The 23,604-nt window shown below is 40.1% G+C and overlaps 3 protein-coding genes across 4 annotated transcripts in view; 1 reads left to right on the top strand and 2 right to left on the bottom strand.

Annotated features, from left to right (window-relative positions):
- Positions 1-23,604, bottom strand: part of tbl1xr1a (tbl1x receptor 1a) — a 402,448-nt gene that overhangs the window by 201,699 nt on the left and 177,145 nt on the right. The window lies entirely within an intron of this gene.
- uhmk1 (U2AF homology motif (UHM) kinase 1) lies at positions 1,588-13,986 on the bottom strand. The gene is made up of 9 exons (XM_046050765.1): positions 13,219-13,986; positions 12,429-12,558; positions 11,555-11,741; positions 11,264-11,461; positions 10,790-10,884; positions 10,584-10,660; positions 10,402-10,500; positions 10,210-10,298; positions 1,588-8,988 (listed from the first exon to the last, which is right to left on the bottom strand). The coding sequence occupies exons 1-9, from the start codon at positions 13,520-13,522 to the stop codon at positions 8,842-8,844; spliced, it is 1,326 nt and encodes a 441-aa protein (XP_045906721.1). The 5' UTR covers positions 13,523-13,986; the 3' UTR covers positions 1,588-8,841.
- akr1a1b (aldo-keto reductase family 1, member A1b (aldehyde reductase)) lies at positions 15,326-23,396 on the top strand. 2 transcript variants are annotated; one of them, XM_046050774.1, is made up of 9 exons: positions 15,326-15,483; positions 18,219-18,314; positions 19,102-19,221; positions 19,347-19,498; positions 19,868-20,063; positions 20,201-20,400; positions 21,451-21,523; positions 21,685-21,771; positions 23,110-23,396. In XM_046050774.1, exons 2-9 carry the CDS (start codon positions 18,234-18,236, stop codon positions 23,173-23,175), a joined length of 975 nt encoding a protein of 324 aa, XP_045906730.1. In that variant the 5' UTR covers positions 15,326-15,483; positions 18,219-18,233; the 3' UTR covers positions 23,176-23,396. The 2 variants fall into 2 exon arrangements, with proteins under 2 accessions (XP_045906730.1, XP_045906729.1); XM_046050773.1 differs by lacking the exon at positions 15,326-15,483 and adding an exon at positions 15,493-15,635.

Below are 23,604 nucleotides of genomic sequence, written 5' to 3'. Positions count from 1 at the left end.
TCACATGTTCCAATAGTTTTGCTCACTTGAAAAATGGGTGGGTTCAAACAAAGGGTGATATGTCCTGAGTTGTTTAACACATCTAGATGTGAATACCACGAAATGAGAGCTGAAATTCTGAACTTATACTCATCTTTTGATCTTAAACCCAAATGTCTTCAGTGAACAATAAAAAAAATAGGAATTTGCCTTACTGTTCCAGTACTTTTGGAGGGGACTGTACATGTGTTTTGTGGCACCTAGGAGGTCCTGTAGGGGGTACTGGGGCCATTGCTATAAGCCATCTAGTCCCTACATACCCAAAGTGAGAGCTGTGTCCATATTCTCTGCACAAGTCAAACGTGTTTTTGGTGGGTGTTGAACTCCGCCAGGGTTGTCCCATTTCACAGATTGTTTGAGATTTTGATGGGCAGGATCTTAAGGTGCAGACTGGGGGAAGAGAATTGCACCTTCAGAGTAAATGCAACACATATAAGACATTCACTTAGGGCAGTATCTACAATTGAGGACACCAGGGTCATGTCTTCCACATTGTTTCTGGGAATATGGGTGCAGTTAATTAACACTTAACATGGTAGGGTTTGAAGCCTGATTCTGAAACCTTTTACACTCAACTTCAACAGTTTTAGGCAAACATTATATTTAAGTTAAGTAAATGTTTTTCTCCACCAGCATTATATTCCTGTGGTGACACCTCTGAAACAGCCTGTTGGATGCATGTAGGAAGAGCCTAATATTTACAGAAAACATAATTCTTCAGTTGAATGAATAAATAAATGTGACAAAAAATAAAAGGAAGTTTTATAGACTTATTTTGGGACATACTCAAAAATGTCTTCAGGGTGATGGGGTTGCACAGGGAGTGAAAAAGGTACTATACATGTGAACTTACATTTACCACAAGTTTGTCAGATCAAGGAGGCCTTTCCCATCCGACATAAAGAGCATCTCTGAATAAAAACAATGGTTATGATTTAAATTTCCAAGGGTAAAACCATGATTAAGCTGCTGTGAGGGTTTGCCATTCGTCTGACAGATGCTGAGTGTAGTTCCAGCAGCAGCCACAGAGAGGCACCACACACAACAGAATTGGTCAGGGTAAATTCAAAAAGGGATTACTGTCTGATCCCTGCATGAAATCTAAACTCCACATGGCATAGCTATAATAGTCAGAATTGTATGACATCTTTCTTTGGACCTCCACAGAGCTCTATGGATCACTATTTATTGATTTTGTCTTCAACCGTTCTGTATAGTACACAGAATAATGTGGTTTATTTTTGGTCCTGTATAGCACAGATCACATTCCAGTGTTCAAAATGTGCAACTCAACATTTTTATAAATTAACCTGATGTTGTAGATGTTGGGTGATTTTAAATAAAAGGCAGAACTGCCTTTGATAAGAACATTCAAGTCTTAATAGGATGATACCTATAGAGTATAGAGTCTACCCTATAGACATGTCCAAATATACATCTTTAATTGCATTAAAAAAAACAAAAACAAACAAAAAAAAGATATCTTTTGTTCTGTCAACCATTACAGTCAGTCACTTATTGAGACCCAAAAACAAGACAAAAATCAGGTCAAGTCAAGCATCATTTTTATTAGGAGATACTCAAACACAACAGTATGATGACACATGATTCACTCTCAACTGGAAGGCTGTGAAGCATGGGCTAACTCATAGTTTCATAAATGTATGTGTCATGCATACAGTGGCCTTCTCACATTGTGCTTCCTTTAAGCAGAAGTTTGAAAAAAACAAAAAGTGACAATAATTTGTTTTCAGTATAGTTTGACCTGTGGGGTATTTCACAAAGCAGGACTACTTACTATTTAACACAAACTCTCAATTGCAATGTTTCAATGAAAAAAAAAAATGATTGCAATTTATGCGGCCAAATCTTTCATCCAACATAATATCCCACATAGTGTTGAAATCCAACTGCTTCTCAATCAAAGTGGTTCATATAAAACCAAAAGGAAGCCAAAAACCCAACAAACGCAAACATTGTCATTATGATTGTCTTTTGATATTTTAAAACAATATTACACTATGGACATCATTTTGAGTCTGAATAACTCAAAAATGACATGACAACAATATCTATGCAAGTTCTCCCTGCCGATCAAATTACTTTAGTTTTCAGATGTCTGACAGTTCTGTCAGGATTTGGTATTTCTAGGCCCTCAGAGCTTGTGCAGCTCATTAATTCCCAAACCTGATTGCTAATAAGATCAGATTTGGGTTTAAATTACTGTTCTTAGTTATTCAGGTTGGGGCTCACAGGAACCTTTTTATATGAAAATACCACAATGTTCAAACGTGAACAGGCATTTAAAGCTGCACTAACCAATATTTTTCTACAGTAACAATGTATCAAAGAACTGTGTGTAATGTGGAAGTGGTCATTCGTTGTGCCAAACCCGCAGAGAATTTTCACCCAGCTCTGCAGTTCTAAGCTCTGCAGAACTTTAAAGTCAATTTTGGATAGTCGTTTTGGTTTCCTTGCCTGCAAAATCAATCAATTATTTCAGCTTTAAATCAGAATTTGAAGAAAGCCGATGTTATTTACGCAATATCACAGTTCTTTTCTACCACAAGTAGGCTAAACACTTTGTCGATATATATCACATTAATTGTGAGGACAGCTCAAAAAAATGAACCAGCAGATGTCATTGTTGTAGTATTCAACTTTAACTGACTATTTCCACCAACAAGCTAGGACTTGCTAGCACTCCTCATTAAATCTTTTCTGGACACCACTGTCTTAACTAATGTGTGCTTAGTTAACAGGAATGGATACTATAGACATCACAGCATAAATGGCTGGCTGCACTCTTGCATATTTACTCTTCAGTTCCAAACTGACTCTAACTCACACTATAAAATTATTTGAGATTGCCTTTTGCAAGTAAACAGGCATAGGATGCTTCAGCAATATACCACACACACACACACACACACACACACACACACACACGAAAATAGTCTGACACATAATGTTACATATGTACCACACAAACACGGGTAGATTATACATGAACTTATAAATGCTGCCTCCAAAAACTATAAACCTTTTTAGAGCCACTTCACCCTCTAGACGAGCGCACACACACACACACACAGTCCCAATTATCTCGACGCACACTGATGCACAAATGTGCTGACAGCTTATCAAAGTCAGGCTTAGAATTCAGGTGCCATGAAATTAAAGCATAACCCAGAAGTCCTTTCAGTGCATAAAAGGATCCACGCAGAGGAGCAAAAAGAAGAAATAAAAACAATGTATTAGGTGGCAGAAAATGGAAGACAGAGTAGAAGAAGAAAGAGTTTTAAGACTTAAAAAAAACCCAGAAACCATGTAATGTAGTGTCAACGACAAAAAACCCCAACAACTACATTTTGCTTCTTTTGCAGAGGCCTGTTTGGATTTTGCTGTTATTTATTACTTGTGAGCTCACATTTCCCTTTAATGTCCACACACCAAACCAGAATTTAATTCAGAAACACAGATGACAAGTAAAAAATCTTGTCTAATACAGCTTTAAGTTTGAGTCAGAGACAGACGCAAAAATAGGGAAGGAGAACAAAGCAGGCCAGGAAGGAAACAGAGCGAGACACTTCATGCATCCACTCTACATGCTTTCAGAGAGGCCTCTGTTTGTCCCACGTTTGACTTGAAGCCAGTGCAGGTCAAAGCAAGGCAGCTTTAACACATTAATAACTCTATAATATGATAATGACATATATAATAACAGAGAGAAAATCCCTTTCGGCTCAGGATCACCCAACAAGCGTGACAGAGCTCCTTAAGGCATCTAAACTTGTTCCTCAACCTGTCTCCTCTACGTCCCTGCTGACCAACACTGTGTGCTCATCATCAGCCCTGCAGTCCAACACAACAAACACAAATATACAATCCAATTCTCAGGAAAGTTCTGGAGTTACAATGAGTCTACAGAGAGGTATGATATTGGGTTTTTTTCACATGAGAATACATTTGTTTGTTTTTTTAAACTAACTACACTAAAGGGGGGGGGGGGGGGATTCCACAAACATATAATATTTAAAAAGTGATAATGTGTAAACCAACCTAAAAAACAGCTGCTTTTGCATATCTAGAGCTCAACTAGAAAGAATATACTTTTCAATTCAACCAAAATGAGCTTCTAGCCCGAAGAGGATCAGCATGCAGCAAACAGCAAACAACTTGATACTATATCTTCCAGGATAACGGTAGCCTCAATAAATATTTGAGTCTAATATTCAAACACTGCTAAGTATTTACATTTCTACTGTAGATACTCACAGCTCTGTGGCAGCAGGTTATTTCTTTGAGTAGTAATGCTTATAGAGCCAAAGTTGAAATAAGTGGCACCAGACTCTCTTATTTATCCATAAATGTACATTATAATTTAAATTTCCAGCCATCAATACAAAAACCTGCTTTGCCCTTTTCTATGTAAACTCCATACACAACTAATTACCTAATAACATACAGTAACATTAATACACACCAAACATTTGTACTGTTCCTAGATTGTTTGTGACACAAGATGACAAATGAACTAATGAATGAACCGGCTATAAACTGATCATGTTGCAGTGCATTTAACAATGGCAGTGTCGCTTTAAATAGAGGATTCGGTGGATGTTAATAAAGTCTGCAGCATGACACAAAAGTCATGTTGCCCTTTGCCTCTGGGTTTCTCTGTTACTTCTGTCTCAAAACAGGAATAATGATGACTATAATGGCTGGACGGAGCCAAGTTAAGATTAGTTTAGGTGTGGAAGACCACATGCTGTATGCATGTGTGAGAATAAAAACCCTCAATCTGTAAAAAATGGAATATTTCATTTGCGTAATTTGTATCAGTTTGTTAGGTAAGGATTCACTACTTGATATCTGTACAACAATGTGGTCGGTCATTTGTTGCTATTCCGATAGTAACGGTCAGTTAGCAACTTTGTGGAGATTTGTGGATCTCTCACTTACAACTGACCCCAATGGGCATTAAGTGTAAGAATGAATGTATTTGAATGAATAATTACTTTGGTTTAAATGAAGCTATTTTCCCCATAATAAGTACCAAGTGATATTGTTCTTTCAAAATAACTTTCTGAGATAATTATTACAAAATCTCGGACCTGTAAAATAAAGCGTTACATTTCTAATCACATTGACTGAGACTTCAATTAGTAGGAACTGCTGAGTTACACAGCATCCCAGCAAGTCACCTCATTTTCAGACTTCACCTCATCACAGCAGATTCTACACACACTCCCTAACACAGCGCCTCTAATTATTCAAGTCTACACTCTCGCACAGGATCTCAAAACCATGTAAAGAACACAACTTACATACACTCTTTTTTGTCATGCATCATAAAACACAAACAAAGGGAGTTCCCTGTACAATGTCCTGAAAGCCACAGAATGTACAGCCCAAATTCTTTATTTGATAAGGTACAGTTAACCTGTGGTGAGTTTATTTTTGCAGGGGACCTAGTCAATAATCATACGGCAATACTGCTACACAAAACTGGGCAAGCAGCTGAACTATAGATACAGAAGATAGCATAAATGAAAATCCAGGACAAATCAAACTTCAAATGGCTTAAAGGAATACCTTGAGATTATCAAAGATGAATTTTCTGCACCAGGTCCTTGATAAACTGTGATGAGGAAATTGTGGAAGAAAATGTGTTCTTTAGTTTTTAATTCAAGGACCACTGGTTACAAGTAACTAACAACACTGACCATCGTACCACAGACTGCTCATTTAAAAGTGCTGTATAGTCAAGTGGTTAGAGTCTACTTCAAGTTTCAAATGGATTTTATTTTGGCCAGTGATGCTGTGGAAACTTTAGAACTGACATTGAAGACGCATTCCAATAACGTTTGTAGAAAAATAGTTTTTTGTTGTACTTCAGATCAGACTAAACTGCAACCTTTCCTCTGACTCTGAACATATTTTCTAACAGGGGAAAGAGTAACACATTATTTGATAAAAATAGTTCTCAGGCAGAGGAAGATTTATGTCCTTAAGCTTACAATATTTTCTTATTTTATATGAATAACAATTTGTCTCACATGCTCAAATCACAGTACCCATTTACACAGAGTGGGGCTTGACATTTGTGCTCTTTCTAACATGAGTGAACCAGTTCCAGTTCTAGCAGCTCTTCATACACCAGACTTTAAAGCAAGACTATGAAACTTTTAGAGAAGAAATTACAATGTATTCCTCTTTCAAATGTAAGGTTGAATCCATGAGCAGTAAGCTCAGTTCAGTACACTAGGGGTTTTGCTGCTACAGCAGTGTACACTGTCGTGCACGACCAGTAGCTTATGGTGGCTAATGTTAGCTAGTATTAGCAAACTATTAATTATGCATGTAAAACAGTTTGCTAACTTTATGACTCTTCTACAATTGTGCGACTGTTACAAGTACATAGCATTTTAGCTAAATGGTTAACAACACTGAAGTGCTAAAATAGTAGTTTATGCTTAACCATAGTTTAGCCTTTTTAGCATTTCGCAGTTTAGCATTTAGCTAACACCATCAGTTTAGCAGTAACTGTAGCTAATACCAGTGTTGGCAAAATACCATTACTGTCACAGGTCACTAATGGTCTCTGTTCAGTAAAAGTTACACAGTCTGGCTTTAACCAGATGAGCAATGAGTAGCTTTACAAAAAAAATGAAACAAATCTCTGCTCATTGTCTCTAACAAAGACTGGTTTGGTTACTTGGCCAGACTACATTTGCTGGAAGGGAATAATTCTCTAAGGCATCTGCAATGGCTTGGGCTACATAATGAACGACACATGCAGGTGTAGCCAACCTGTTGTTATAGCAGCATTTTGGTTATTTAGCTAGTTTGAATGTCATAGGGCACTTATGTAGAAATCATCTAATGTTTCAGTGTGACAGAGTGGATTTTTGAACCAAGAGAATAAGAACCCTGAAAACAAAAGAATATCTGGTTCTACAACAAAAAGTACATTCCACTGTAAAAATACCAAGCTTGCTGACTGTCGCTGCTATCAAACGTAATTCTTCCTGGACTGTCTTATTGTCTTGATTGTCCAATTTAACTTTATAATACATTAATTATATAATATATTTGGCTCTACAAGACTGCACATTTTTGAGACATTTCTGTCACATTTTTGATTCAAAAATCAAAATACCTTGTCACAAAATTAGCAAACATGGGCAGTATTTTGGGAACTCATATTCCCACAGGACAATCGTGCTACAATGTTAGGCTTGCAGTCTGGCCATCAATCCACTGGTTCGCATGCAAACTAACTGAAAGACTCATTGAACAATGTAGGACAATTATCTGTCTAATCTGTCTAGTTAGCACAGTCAGTATTCACCTTGCATTGTCAATGCAAAAATTTGCAAAAGCAACCTGCAAAACAACCTAAGCCATGAAAGACGCTATAAACGTTCATCACACAGTGGCTTTAAACTACTCCTTACATGACAGAGCGACAGTTGTGAATGTACACAGGCTACTGTATCTGCATTTTCAATAATAATAACTCAAATTACACAGTGACTATGAAGTAAAATTAAGTGTACTTGGCTTTAGTTACTTAGTTACAAGACATTTCTGCTGCTGCTATTTTTGTTCATAGACTCATTTTGCAACTGGAAAAAGGTTTTTGGACAATTGAGATTTTTTTATATGTTTGTACTTTTCTAACCAAGCAAGCCAGATGAACCCTCCTATCATTTTCAGCATGTACTCATAAACATTTACTTGTTCGTGTGCCATTTCAGTGTTGCAGTCAAAACACAAAACTCCCTCTACGTCATGATAAACGGGAGCATAGTAAACTGGTGAATAAAATATCCTCTGAGTATGTAGACTTTTGTAAATAAAGAGCTACAGAGCATAAGGCTAGAGGACACTGTGACACCTTAGCATGCTCAGATAATGGCAGAGAGTGAGTGAGTGAGTGACAACTACCAGCTGGTGGAGGCATCACCCCAAACCATCTGTCCCTGATTATTACCTGAGGAGCCAGCAGAGGATACCTGTATATCCCCTTGTACCATGCCATTTCCTCTCATTAAAATTCAAAGTAACAAAAACAAACAGGCAACAATAATATAATACTTATTATTACTTATTTAACAACAGGATAGGACACTAATTTCACCACAGGAAACCTTCAGCTGAGAGCAGTAAAGAGACTCTCGTTCAGTGTCCTGCTACATGTTTCTGATCACATCCCTGACTCAACTGATGAGATCTAATCATCTATCTAGAGAGATGCAACTATTTAGATGTTATGTAGAGCATAGACTCAAACTTTACACTATCATTTGATAAAGGCTTTTGCTGTAGCAACTTTTCTTGTCCCAATTACACATTCTTTCTGTGTGGTAATTTCTATGAACGAATGGGAGTGAAAATGGAAGTCAGAACAGGAACTGTGGTACCCACACCACAGACCCCCGGCCTGGACTTATTACACGAGATAGATACAGGTCAACTTGAAACACAAGGATGTGAACTGTTAATAGTGCACAGACTGGAGGCAGCAGAAATAAAGTGTTGCTGTTTCCCCCTCCCAGCCGAGTTCAATTTACACTCTGCACAGATTTACACACGGATAATGTGCAGAACTTTCAACTATTCAACTCATTAATAACAGAATCATCTGAACTCAAACTGCAGGGCAACCACGCATGACTGTGTGTTGGCTGTAGTTATATTCATAGGGAAAACATGACTCCTCCCCTGTGGTGCTCTATGCAGTTGTGTTTTTTAATGCGAACAGTGCAGAGGTGTAAATTGAGCATAAGCACTTCACTGCACAGTCTGGTACAAGTAACCTCTTTTATAGGCGCTGAGTGGGTAGAAGGTGGCCACAACAAACTTCCCATCAAAGGTGCGGCCTGTCAGCAGCCTTTGAGCCTCTTTGGAGTCGCTGGAGTTGGCATACTCTACAAAGACCTGGTGGACACACAAAGGACGTGGATGAATGAGTAAGTGAAAGACTGAATTTGTGCTCAACCCTGGATGTTCACTAGATGCGGCTGCGGCTTTGTTTCAGATCATAGTCCACCAGAATGAGTGTTTTATTTTCAAGCGGTCTCTTCAAGCGGCCACATTGGTTTGTTTTGTTTACTTTTTTGTGTTTAACAAGCATATTAAAAATCAATTTGCAGCTCGTTTAGATGTGTTAACAGTACGGTTGTGACAAGACAACATTTTAAGAAATCTTTAATGCCAAATTTTGAACATTAAACAGTTTATTTGCTGCATTCTGGTGATTTTTTCTGCACCAGTTTATGACGGAAATGTTTTTATTTACATAAAGGCAAACACAAAATGCAGGCGCCACGTGACAATTCAAAATATAAAAATGTAACAATATAATGGAGCAAGGATGTCAGGCATTCTGTGTTGCTTTCAGATACGTTTCTCCTGTAGGCCAACTTTTCTCATGTAATATTATCCCTGCTGAATAAACACACACACACACAGGCATGATCTCGTGATCCAAGATCTCGTCACATCCCTAGTTAACAATGTGGCTGTACTTTACATGTTTTACTGACTGATCGCATTGATGTGTCGTCTCTGCATCTCTTTCCTGAATTGTGTGTATTAGCAGCAGGAAACTGCAGTTGAGTAAATGTCAATAACAAATTAAATGTGTCATTAAATATTAATTTTAAGACATTTATCAGTCAATATAGGGATTTATAGAGCATTATATATATATTATATATTCAGAGGGGAATAGCAGTGGATCATCTCCAGAACTAGTGACAAAGCTGGAGTGTGATGCAGCTGCACACAGTGGACATGGGGGAAGTGAGTAAAGGATAAAACACTGTATCAGTGTAGTACTGTAAGGGTAGTTCTACTACTGAAGTCAATTAACAGAACTCCACAGAATAAAACTGCTAAAATCACCTCTCTCTTTCTATTCCACTTCAACACACCAAAAAAATGTATATTGCCTTTTCCTCGTGTGTTACATCATTTTTCAATTTTGGTGTGCTGCTACCCAATGGAGTGTCAACATCTGTAACACAGTTTTCTGTGATTAAAATAGCTGTGAAATAAATGTCATTTCTTACATTGTGAACTCCCAGAAACTCCTAACTTTTTCAGTTTAGATGAAACATTTTTGAAGATTCCTGGTTTAAGGAACAAAAATCTAACCTGTCCTTTCCCTGGGTTCTCCTTGGGGATGAGCAGAGAAACCACTGAGCCGTACTTCTGGCACTCCTCTTTCATGTCCTCCAGGATGTCTGGGAGAAACAATGACATGCATTTTTACTTAAATTAACCTCTACACACAGAAATTCATAATTAAAAGACAAAAAAAAATATGAAATAAATACAGCGTTGTACCTTCATACTCTTCTTCATTGTGCAGATGGCTGTCATCAATGAGGTTGAGCAGACGCAGGACAGGAGAGGGCAGCAGAACCAGGTCCTCAATGTGAGGAGCTGACACACACACACACACACACACACACGTACGTAAATATGGTACACTGAGCGATGTGTTTATTTCAAATTTGGACACATACCAAAAGGAATACTGAAGAATGGGCTCAGGAGGGCGGTTTCAGCTGTGCATCTCTGCTTTGGGTCATTGAGAAGCATGCTGCAGACACAAAGTAACAAAGGTCCAATGTAACTCAATGAATTACTTACAACAGAGTATATAGCAGAGCAGTCAGACCCCAACAATCTGAACTACACTGAATTCACAACTGTATGTGTGAGAACGTACCTTTTGATAAGGTCTCTGAGGTGGTAGACAGGGATGGCAGGGCACACCAGACTGTTGCTGGCAAAGATATGGTCTACAATGGCTGCACTGTTATCCTAAAGTAGAGGTAAACAGATTAAAGGATTTTGTTTCCTTTTGCTAGAAGGGTTCTACGCTAATACAAACATATTTTAAGTCCTGTTACAGACATATTTCCTCTTACTTTAAATTTAATTACCTTCTTAAACCTGCAAACATTTCACCTGCAAGATTTTGAATTCAGCAATCAATCATGTTTACTGACAGAAGTCCCCTAATTGTATTGTCTATTCTTCCTTTAATCACCAACTCTAACCAGCTTCTGAACATTTCTAAACATCTTGCTCAGTCCCCAGTCAAAAATGAAACTTTTCTGTGCATTTACACATTTTGAGACCTTCAGATTCCATTAAATCAATATCAGCTAACTCTACCCCGAGTAGAAATTTGTCATACCTTCCACTCCTGTGATCGGACGGTGTCTTTAAGTTTGATTCCTGAGAACATCTCCAACAGGATGATGCCCAGGCTCCACAGGTCCACGGCGGCAGTGCAGCCCGAGTCTCCCTCCACCTCCACCCCAGCCTGAGCGAGGCTGTTCTGAAACTCAGCCTCTGGAGCGCGATACCCGTCTGTCTGGATGTACTTGACATCCTGGGAGGAGGCAATGCAAGAAGAGTTAGGAATACAATACATAATTATCCCAGCTCCTCTTTTACTGACCTTCAAATTCCCACACACACCCACCTGGTTCCCCTCTTTGAAGCTGAGGCCGAAGTCGATGAGCTTGAAGCACTCATCATCAGCGCTCCAGAGAATGTTGCGTGGCTTGAGGTCAGCATGGACGTAGCCTTCTCTATGAAGGAAGGCGAGAGCCTCCAGGATGTCTCTGGCACAGTGTTGGACAAGCCACATGGAGTGGCCCTGCTGGGGTCTGCCAAAACAAATCACACTATGAAGTTAAACAGAAAAGCTCAAACTCTGCTAAACATATGAAGGCTTTACAGTGACTGCAGTCACCATCATTCATTATATTATCTTTCCAATAGGTTTGAGGCAATTTCTATTTAAGTTCTTGTTGTTGTTTTAAATTTGTGATGGCCACATGTACCATACCAATCTACAATGGTCTGAATGCTCACTGACAGACGAACATTCTGGGGCAAATACCAAATGCTTGGAATTTTTGAAAGCCTGGTCAAGTTTAAAGGGTCAATTCACCCGAATTAAAACAAGACAAGGTCAAAACCTAGCATCTGGCTGGACCGCGGATGGCTGAAATGCTAAATTGTTGCACGGATAGTCAGTGGTACTATCTATAATGTGAATTAGCATCCACGAAAAGCAGAATATTCCATTCTTAGCATGTGACAAGCAGATGTCAATGACTGGAACCTTCCTTTGTGAAGGTTATAATTTTAGAGAGGTGCTGATTCAGCTTGTGTGATCATTTTGGAGGCTGCAGTTCGGGGGGTGCTCTGTTGGACTTACAGGTGTTTAAATTTTTTTGTCCATCCCATATTTATCAGTGAGGGTAGGCCAAAGAAACAGAAACACCTCTCTGCAACCTGCCACAGTCAGAGTTATACCGTATGAGAAGCAGCGACATCACTTCACTTACCTACCACCCTGGGTACCACCGCTGCCTCTCACCAACAGCTCGGACACACTGACATCCAAGAGCTCGAGCAGAAGACAGCGCGTGGCAACACCCATACAGCTGTGGTTGGTGAACACCCCGTACAGCGTCACTGAGAGGAGAACAAATCTGTCAGTGCAAACGGCTAGACATGTGCAGCTGCATTTATATCCTGTTTAAGAAAATGGCAATATGACCTTCCTAGCAGACAAAACCATGAACTTCAGTATAACAGTAGTGACATTATAATATGATCATCATAGTCTCAGTATTTGAACGTTTTTCAATAGGTTTAGAGAGCTAACTAATGCCAGCCACGCTTATTTTGCAGAACGACACAGTGACAAATGTTAAAGCCTGAAAAGCACGTTTCACTGAAAGCAGAGCCTGTTTCATGGGCCATCTTAAGCAGAATTAAAAAAGCAGACCATGTCTATTTGTAAATGCTCTTACAGAATACTCTAGCAGGTGTATACCACTGATGACAAGCACGCTCCTATTAGAATGATCGATTTTTGTGTGGAATTTGGCTGTTTGCTCTATTTATAGACACAAGAAACACATAGGGGTTTGAAAACAGTAGCCAGTATCATAGACTCCGTCATGAAGCTTTTCGATCTGTTATAGAAAGGCTCATAGTGAGTCATTACATAATGTTCCTTGTCAGAACAGGTTTTGCTGACAGACTTTATACAGGAGGCAGCCTGAGAACATTATTACCTTACGTTAGGGATCTACATGTTTTCCCCGCTGAGGAAAATAAGGTTGTTACCGATGTTTTTATGTCCCTGGATGTCTTCCAGCACGGACCTCTCCTTGCGATACCCGTAGTCTCCTCCCTGAGTGTCGGCCTGAAACTCCTTGACAGCGGCGGTGGTGGCTCTGCCTGAGCTGACCCGGTACACCGAGGCCGAGACTCCCTGGCCGAGTCGCGACTGGACGGTCCATATTTCGCCGAAGACCTCGAACAGTACCGGCTTCATGCTCTGGTCTACGCTACCCTGCGACGGCATGGCGCTGTCCGGACGAGGTCCCTGAACCTTTGAGCTGGACTCGGAGGAGCCGCAGTGAGCCATCGGACAACGGCGGACGGGGGACAGCAGGAGATGATCCAGCTAGTTCACAGGTGGGAGCAGCTGCAGGAGCATTGCAAACCGGGCTCTCTCAGCGCCACAGAAAACCCAGTAGGACGTGTCAACGAAAGCTAGCAGACAATCCAGCTACACCGGCAACCTTGTTAATATTAAGCACGGAGTAATACCTGGGCATATTACACTGCTGGGTGTAGTCAGCTGACAAAAAGTTAGCTAACTAAGCTGCTCCAAATGGCTAAACTAGCCACTGACTTTGAGCACAAAACTTCCACCGAAACAGAAAAATGCTTCCCCCATAATGTACCACATATTATTACGGCATCTGTATCGGAAAATAACTTAAAGAAAGTTTATCAGTTGTAACTGCAGTAAAGTTTTGCCTGAGTTGTAACTCAGGTTGTTGATCAGTCTGACTTCCGTTTCGGCTTTTCTCCCTGCAGATTTGCGGTGCAGCTTTTCCTGCAGTCTGCCCCCTCCCGGTAAGGAGTGGCCCTAAATATTTTTTTCCTTCCCTTTAAAGGTTGTTTCCATCAAAACGTCGAATTGTATATACATTTCAGGCTACCTGGCTACTAGATACGAAGTGTAGCATTGTCTTCAAGTCAAATCCCGCTTGAGAAAGCCATAAAAAACACAAACTTCTGGTTTTCTATCTGCAGTTCCAACTCTCCAGTTATGTATGTAAATCTAGCTTATGTGTCTGTGGTTACACATTTACTAATCCTTTGGGGGTTTTTTTATTTCTTTTTTAATTTAGATTAGTAAATGTTAGAAAGTTCAAAATTGTCTTTCCACTGAGTCTGTGTTTATACAGCTTAAACAAAAACTTGGATAACTTAGGCAAATTCAGACATAAAAAAAACTTCCAAGGATTATATGAAAACTTTTTCAGCATAGACAAAAATTATTAAGCAATAGCCCGCCCTGGAGCCTGGTGTGGACATATGAAACTTACTGGCGCTTCCATCAGAGAACAAAAAAAGGCCAAAACATGGCAATAGAACCCAGGGGAGTAGGAATGGGAGGGGGGAACTGAGCACAGAGATACTAGAATGGATAGCAGTGGATGTGGGGAAGGGCCCATAGAGAATGCTTATGTACAGGGTTCAGAACAACTTCCAAGGAATCCCCTTTATATCCTCATAAAATGTCTTAACGTTTTAAATGTAAAATCATGAGACGATTTCATGTTGATATTAGTGAATAAATGATGATAAAACTGCAGTTACACTGACCCGGACAGTGTCATTGGCATTAACAGCACCGTCTAGCTAACTGTATGGTATGATATTAAATTGCTTCACAAAGAAAAGTAGGCTATTTTCTCATTCAATATATAAGTGTATGATGCCAAAGGATAAAGGAGAACACAGCGCCTATTAAGCTTAAACATCTCCAACCTTTTAACCTATAATTATAAATGTACTTAGTCAGATCTAATGGCATCACATCCAAATTTCAAACCTCATGCTTACATTTATAGCTATAATTATATTACAAAACATTACACTTAATTTATCTTCAGCACAGAATTCTCCAATTCCTGCCTGCCTATAACTAAGTAGGGTTTTATATTGAAATGTGACTTTATTGTATGGAGAGAATATTTCAGCTATTGTGAAATTAACTGCCGGAAGTTACCTATTTTAAAATGTCTCATTGCTTCAAAAATACATTTATAAACTTTATTAGAGCCAACAGTAACACCAGATTCAGACAAAACATGAACGGAGTCAAAACCGAATGATATTGTTACCGCAGATGGGCCAAGTATTATCACCGGAAATAGCAGAATCATCATCCCGGAAAGGGAAATATCATCAAAATGAAGTGGTGTTTTTGAACATTTGGGAGAAAACAACATTCGTGTTTCCTTGTCCCGCTTAGGAGGAGGATTAGAAGAAGTCATTGCTGGAAGACGCAGGTTTTAAAATCTTGAAACAGTAAGTTTGGTGACGTAAACAGACGGTTGAGCCGCTGCTGATTCGCTAATATTCTGTAAGTTCACAGCCGAGCGGAAACGAACATGCAGTCATTTAAATGTCAGGTTCTAAAGCAGATGTTCCGTCGCTTATGCTTTGACACAGGCAAGCGGGTAAGTTGCTCACTGGGAAAAATGGCTTAGCTTGAACACCGGAAAGCGGGGAGTTACGTAAAGTCAAGCGTAAGAGTTATTTTCAGGAGAAGCTAAAGCTAGCTAACGGTGACTTGCCAGTTTTGTTTGCAGATGGCTGGGTGGCCAACGAGCCTACAGAGTGACCTGCTATCCGCGTTGTCTTAATAAAGAGTCTTACTAGTTATTAGTTAGAAGCGTAATTTCTACACGTTGCATCACCCATTGCTTGCTGACGTGTGCTACATATTAATGCAAACGGGAATGCGAACCCGTGGACGGGTTTTCATGGGATGTTTTTGGAAAGATTTGGAAAACCATTGGTGCTTCGCATCACTTAGGTTGTGGTTCATAACAAGCCAACATTTCAATTTCGCCCTGCATTCTCTGTTATTTTTTATTTTATTTAGAACTTTGACATCAGGTAAGTGCTGTACAAATAAACGTGACCTCTGTCCCACACATGCGCATCAGAACATTGCATAATTGAGAGGAAAGTAAATAGGCAAAAATAACAGAAGGAAAAAATGGTTTAGTGCAGATACAGTGCTGTAGAAATAAGTTAATCCAGATGGGGTTATAATAATAATAAGCTTTATTTATATAGCACTTATCAAACAGAGTACAAAGTGCTTCACAACAAATCACACATAAAATGCAAAAACAAATAACCAAGATACAGGGGGGTAAAATACAGAATATAAGAACAAAGATCACAATAGAGTATAACAAATATGTTCAGTAGGACATAAGGAAGATGAAACAAAGTGATAAGAAGGATAGGGCAGGAACAGTAAAACCAGCAGCAGCTCAGATAAAATCTGGATATGCTTTCCTGTAAAAGTAAACTTTTAAAAGAGATTTGGAGGAAGAAGCTGACCCTGCCCGGGTTAAGTGAATAATAGTGCAGCAGAGACATGAATCAGTTAAAGGCACAAGAAAACAGAACTGTTTTAATTGAGTTTTAATTTGAATTGTAACTGAATAGGATGTAGAGAGTCACACAACGTTATGCTTATTTTTGAAAGGCTTTTAAAACTTAATATTTTAACTTCTTCTGGACTCATAGTTTTCTAACCAGCATGTCAGGCATGTATTTTGTTATTTGTTAACTATCAGTGTAAAGATTGAAGAACAGGGGGTAATGTGCAGAGTTCTCCGGTTCTTAGAACTGGCAGCAGCAGCATTCTGATTGTGCTGAAGATGTCTGTGGTTGTGTTGGCACAGTCAACAAAATACCAACTTGGCTTTTAGTCTTTATAGTTCTGGATTATGGAAAAACTTTGTGTTTTCTCTTTGTTGCCATATGCAATGATATCTGCCTTTATTTAATTAAAGGAAAGGAAACGACCCCTCTCCGTTTAGAGCCTGTCAGAGAGGGTGTTGTTACAGCATTTTGTGCCTTAAAAAAAAGTTCAGTTTGGTGACCTTTTAGGGAAATGCAAGTCAGCACATCCTCCTTTTCCGTGGATGGTCAGGCCTGTAATGTTCTGACTCATTGTTCTGCAAAAAGAGGAGTCCTTTTTTCACACAACTGTACACAAGAGCAGAATGGACCTGGAGTTAATGTTTGTGGTTTTGTTCAATTTGAACAACAGAATAGACAAAATCTCACCACACTTTCATATTTCCACCAAATGCAGATCGTTTAATGTTGTTACATTAGCGTCTCATGCAGCCGTCTCCTGATACAAGCGCTCCAGTTTTAGCTGTTAAGTTTAAACATGACTCATCATTAAATTGAGAGAGTCTGGTGTTTGGCCAATGCTTTATCACTTTGTGTAGGAATAACTCTCTCCATAATAAGGTTAGGAAGGTACCGTTTGCCAACTGTAATCCCTGCTTCTGTTAAGTTGGCTTTATGGCTGTTCATTCTGATCATTCTGTGTTGTTTGCTTCACAAGAAAGTGAGCTTGATATACTGCCTGGCCTTTCTTTGGATAAAACTTCTTAGATTGGGACAATCTCCTCTTTGAAACTGCATTTTGATGCTGGGGTAGTGTTTTAAACACTTTTTTCTGTAATATAGCAATGTGAATGATTGTAGAATAGCTCTCAACAGTGCTGGAACTCATACTGAACCTCTCAATGGCCTTCGTCTCTTGCTGGGTTTTCTGTTGTGCTTCTGTAAATTGTCTGTACTTGTTATCTAGTGTGCCTTTCATACTCTCTAGTTATCGTTCTATTTCTTCCACCTGCAATGTCGTTTCTGCCTTAAGAATAGTTTTTTTCAGACCAACTTTTACATGGTAAAATCATACTGTGTGTTACTACGGGCACTGAAGCTTATTCTGGATGTCTCTGGCTTTGCACAATCATCCTTCTTGTGTTTATTCACTTCATTCGTCAGTCCAGTTGAGCTTGTCAAACTGCTTATGTGGAACTTCCTCGTGATGTATTTGGTGAAAAATAAATATCTCCGCTGTTGCAGTCTAAATAGTTTAATAATGGTAATAAGAGGGGTGCATTTTTACATAAGATTCTTGCTACTGCAGCTTTAAACATCCGAGTAAGCCAAGCAGCTCCGCTCATTGACTGAATCATGCTCTCCTTGTCCTTTCTAAGGTGCTTCTGAGAGACATGAATGACTTTGCAGTTCTCAACACAGGGCGGAAGATGCCCCTCCTTGGACTGGGAACATGGAAGAGTGAGCCAGGAAAGGTAGAGGATGCACTTTTGCAAAATAAGCTGCTACTTTAAATGATTTCTCTCTTACAGATAAATGCCATAAAAGAGGCAATATCGCATACTGCTTTCTGTCTCTGCACATTTACTTCCACTTCCCTTCCTCCTCTATCCAAATTCAGAACTATATAGGTAATTTCAGACATTAAAATGGCACTCATAATTTTCTATAAATAGTGAATCAAATGAGTTTGATTATCAGTAGCTTCTGCTAACTCCCGTCAGCTCTGCAGAGCATTTTAGTTCAGTCTGACTGCTCTCATTAACAACGTTTCTAGCAGCAGCAGGCGGCTGTTTTCAGTGAAAGACAATGTTGATAAAACTGCTCACTACCTGCACAGCACCGAGCAGCAGACAGCCAAAGTTGGCAGCCAGCTGGTGAACATAGTGGAGCATTAGCAGCAGAGCCAGATGTTTTTTTTTTTTTTCAGGAGAGAGCTAAAAGGAGAGTGGATATTTGTCAGATAGACAGACCAATTACTCTAATGAATGCTAATATTGCTCCGTAATGGCTGTATACATAAATAGGTGACTGTTTTAACATGTTCACCATATTAACTTTAAATGGCCATATGGTCAAAGAAATGATTGAATGCTGTTTTAAATACACGTTTGACACAGACCTATGCATCTATGTTATGCGTTTTTAGTATTTCCTCCTGTTTCCGGTTGAATGAATGTGAAAGACTGAATGTGTACTCGGCATCACCTTTCAACTGACTGTTTTCATTTTAACAGCTGTCCTATTTTGCCGCTGTCACAGGTGAAACAAGCAGTTGTTTGGGCCTTGGAGGCGGGGTATCGCCACATTGACTGTGCATCCATCTATGGCAACGAGTTTGAGATTGGTGAAGCCCTACAGGAGACACTCGGACCCAGCAAGGTAGACCACCCTCACCAAATGACAGTAGAAGCTCAAAGTATCAGCACAAATGTTTCCCGTTCCATAACAAGACACTCTCCATAAACATTTGACCACGCTGTATCTGACATGTTGTCATGCGCCAGGCCCTGAGACGAGAGGATGTGTTCATCACATCCAAGCTGTGGAACACGCACCATCACCCAGAGGACGTGAAGCCGGCCCTCCTGAAGACCCTGAAGGACCTGAAGCTGGAGTACCTGGACCTCTACCTCATCCACTGGCCCTACGCCTTCCAGTGAGCTCAACCTCCACCAAGGTCGAATAATGAGATGATTGGCTCACTGTTCTGAGAAAACCACCTTTTGTTTTCTTGGAATGATGAGCCAATTAACTTGCTATCTTGTTTGTCCCAAGAAGAGTTAACTTTTTATCTTGGGGGTTTCCAAATATTTTTTGACAAAAACAAAGTTATATAAGGAAATGTTGTGACGCTGTATTCATATTCCAGCCTTTCACTCTTTGTAGACTTTAAACTGAAACAGAGAGGGCCATATCTTAAGGAAATAAATGGAATGCAAAACTACAGTTAATTTTTTTCCACTTCAGTCTGTTCTTGGTTGCATTTAATCTTTTTTGAATGTGGCTCCCTCTTTGTGTCTTCTAGACAAGGAGACGTTCCTTTCCCCAAAAAGGAGGACGGCACCCTGCTGTATGACAACATAGACTACAAGCTGACCTGGGCTGCCATGGAGAAGCTGGTGGGGGAGGGGCTCGTCAGATCCATTGGCCTGTCCAACTTCAACAGTCGGCAGATTGATGACATCCTGTCTGTCTCCAGCATCAAGCCCACTGTCCTACAGGTACATGGTGATGATGAAAAGGTTTATTGTAATTGCTCCAAACAGGTTACACGTGTGAACGCCACTGTAGCGTGTCTCAAGTTTGGTATTCTGAAAGCTACAGATGACACTGGCATCGCTGTGTTTTGATCGGTCAGGTGGAGAGCCACCCCTACCTGGCCCAGGTCGAGCTGCTGGCCCACTGTCGGGACCGGGGCGTGGTGATGACAGCCTACAGCCCTCTGGGCTCTCCTGACCGAGCCTGGAAACACCCGGATGAACCTGTGCTGCTTCAGGAGCCTGTGATCGCCACCCTGGCAGAGAAATACAAAAAATCCCCTGCTCAGATTATCCTGAGGTGATATTACTCTTCAGTTAACAGATTAGATTAGATCCTGGTGTGCAAGCGTATGTATGTCTTCAGCAAAGATACTTTATCTCATGGGCTATCTTTAGAGATAAGATTTCTTTACAATTCAAACTTTCTAAATCCAGTTGTTAGAGGTTTTCACATGTTTGTAGCACAATATGCATCACATCTGCTTTACATAACACGGCAGCACTTAACTAGATTGGGTCCATAGCATAAAAATGACAGTTAAATATGTAAAATGATTTCTTATATCAAATGCAGTGAGCAGGAAATGCATGTTAAAGTGGTGCTGTGGATCAGAAATACTGAGTAAAGCAAGTGACACTTGGAGTGATTATTTTTTTGGCCAACTGGGGGCAGTGTAACAAGCTGTTCAAGATGACGGCGGCTGACTTTCGCTGATTTGATAATCTAACGTGAGCTGCAGGTGACTGAATGTGTCTGATTTGACTGCCGTCAAGTCGGACACATTCTACCTGCAGCAGCTTACTGTGAGCTGAGATCAATGACTGATCTCCAGGCAATAGTGTGGTTCCAACTTGGTGCAGTCGGGGAAAAGCAACTGCGGCTGCTGGACTCGCCGCCTGCAGCCGCCTTGCTCCCGCGAGGTTGTAATGTCATGTGACATGGTGACGTTTTGCAGCACCGGCGAAAGTCGGACACAATTTCTAACCAGCATGCCTTGTTTTAAGTCCAGCATGCATCACGTTAAGTCAGCGCTGCGCAGCGCCGCATTACGTCAAACGCACCTAGTAACATACAGTGCAGTATTGTACAGTATAAAGCTGATATGATGCACTGGTTAGCATTTCTTTGCATGTGAAGCAGCACTTGACTACTAATGATGCTGTAGTTTTGGACTTGCACATCACTGCAGTATCAGTCAGGCTCTGTTTAAATGTAGCAAAATGAGACTTCAGTTTGAGAAACGGTTTATAGGATAGTCAGGTATACTTGATTGACTTAAATATGCACTGGCTGGTCAGTCACTCTCCAGCGACGGTACATTTCAACACACATCTGTTGTATTTGCAGGTGGCAGACACAACGAGGAGTGGTAACAATCCCGAAAAGTGTTACGGAGTCCCGTATCAAAGAGAACATTCAGGTACAATTTCAGTCACAGAAATTAATTTCCAAACAAAGAGGCTTTTTTTTTTTTAGATGGTCGTCTTTCATGAAATTTTCTGAATTGTAGAATATATTAGTAGTTAAAATCTAATAATGCTAAAAAGCTGTACGTGTGTGTGTTACATTTTTGTTTGTCAGGTGTTTGACTTTACCCTTGAAGCAGAGGAACTGAAAAGTATTTCAGCACTGAACAAAGGCTGGCGCTACATTGTACCAATGGTCGAAGTGAGTAGGCTTTATATACTATTGGTGCGTTCACATTCTCCTGGGAATGTCCCATTTTCCGACTTGGGAAGTCGTTCTTCTGACTTCGGTGTGTTCATGAGCTTTAAGTCATAATGAGGAAACAACATGAATGCTACAAAGATGTGTGTATTTTATTGCTCAGAGTATTAAACAGCACGCTGATGGCTGTTTCCAGTATGTGAGCAAATAATTGATAAGCAGTACGTGAATTAATCAGGTATGTTATTGGCAAAGGGCAAAAAAGCAAGAAAATGTACTGAGACCCCCCCACACACCCCGATAAAACTGGCGGCGGCACTATTATAACATGGAAGGATAAAGCCTAACTTCTTTGGTGGATGTGTTGCAGGGGGAATCAAAGACAAGTGTATAATCCACTGCGCCATCGCCACCTCTCTATAATAATTATTTGTGTTAATTTTTTTACCAAGCTTCAGCTACATATGCAACATGAAATAATGAGTTCAGTAGAAGTTAATGGATTATTTTTAATGAATAAGTGACAGCAGCTAAGGTTGTCGCCTGTTTAAGACCTGGTGGCCTGACTGTTAAAGAAACAGTTGTATTACTCAGGAAACTCGATCAAACAGTCAGATCAGTCTCTGTCTATTGATAAACTGTAGGAAAAAGTTTGGCATTTCAACTCTGGCAGTAGGCGGGCGTGTGCGTGAAACGAGAACGACCGCAACAGTTTCACAGGATCGCGCCAGCTACACAGAAGCCGTTGCCATGGTTCCCTTGCGGAGCACTAGTTTGCCTGTCTGTTGCTGAGGAGCGCGGAGCGACCCCGCGGATCAAAGCCGTCTGAAAAGGCCTTATATAAACCCTGCATGATTCACGTGGGTCGGAAAATCAGGAAAAAATCACATCGCTGATTAATAAGTGTCTTACCATCAATCCAACATGTACTTTCGTACACAATATTTCTGCATAATATGACATTAACTCAGCATGTCCTGTACAAAATTTTTTATTCCTTTACATGAATTTTATACGTTTTCCACCACATGAATGCAGGGTATATCCTGCATGATTTTAATGGCGGTGTATTGGTGAAACTTTTTTAATCCTGCAAAAGTAAATTCTAATTTTAATGCCCAGAATATTGGCACAAAATATCAGATATTGGAAGTTTACAGACTACAAAAATCTGTGTCAGCCCTGGAAGAATTCCACAGGGGAAGCCCTTGAAGCAGTTTGGTGAATAGCAAAAGCTGTCCGTGCGTGTAATGCCACAACTGCCAGCTTGAACAGTGAACATAAACACCCCGCTGAGGAGCAAAGACTAATGCATTAATTTTGGGTTGGATGTTGCAGGTGGAGGGACAACGCGTTCCCAGGGATGCAGGCCATCCTCACTACCCTTTCAACGACCCCTACTGATGACTCGCACTACCACCCGAATCTGTGCCTTTAACAAACCCACCAACATCACTAATCAATGTTCCTGGATCCTGGCACTGGAATTTGTCTTTAGATTATCAAATTCTGCACTTATCATTAGACCATTTCACGTTATTGTTGGTGATGAAGACTGGGATATCTGGTGTGACTGTACACATACTGTACGTGTAATTTTTTAAATAAACATTTTGTTACTTTAATTGCAGGTGTATTTATTAAACCAGTTGGTTATTTATGAATGAACCCCTGTGGAACAATGTGATGTTTCATACTGATGCAGAGGGTCAAGTTTGTTTCCAAGAGTTTGACTGTATGGTGTCAATCCATCAAATCTAAACTATGATTTGAAGTATTTTTGGTTCCACAGTGCCAGATCCACCACATCTTGAATCACTAGTAACTTCACGC

Source organism: Micropterus dolomieu, linkage group LG05, assembly GCF_021292245.1.
Source record: "Micropterus dolomieu isolate WLL.071019.BEF.003 ecotype Adirondacks linkage group LG05, ASM2129224v1, whole genome shotgun sequence".
Taxonomy (NCBI): Eukaryota; Metazoa; Chordata; class Actinopteri; order Centrarchiformes; family Centrarchidae; genus Micropterus; species Micropterus dolomieu.
This window is presented reverse-complemented; position numbering and strand designations above follow the sequence as displayed.

Coding starts and splice junctions, on each gene's coding strand:
- akr1a1b (XM_046050773.1), top strand. CDS start 15,567: ATGCAGTCATTTAAATGTCAGGTTCTAAAGCAGATGTTCCGTCGCTTA. Junction 19,499..19,867: donor CACTGGCCCTACGCCTTCCA/GTGAGCTCAACC, acceptor TGTGTCTTCTAG/ACAAGGAGACGTTCCTTTCC. Junction 20,401..21,450: donor CCTGCTCAGATTATCCTGAG/GTGATATTACTC, acceptor TTGTATTTGCAG/GTGGCAGACACAACGAGGAG.
- uhmk1 (XM_046050765.1), bottom strand. CDS start 13,522: ATGGCTCACTGCGGCTCCTCCGAGTCCAGCTCAAAGGTTCAGGGACCT. Junction 10,501..10,583: donor ATTCTTCAGTATTCCTTTTG/GTATGTGTCCAA, acceptor TGTGTGTGTCAG/CTCCTCACATTGAGGACCTG. Junction 8,989..10,209: donor AGAACCCAGGGAAAGGACAG/GTTAGATTTTTG, acceptor TGTGTCCACCAG/GTCTTTGTAGAGTATGCCAA.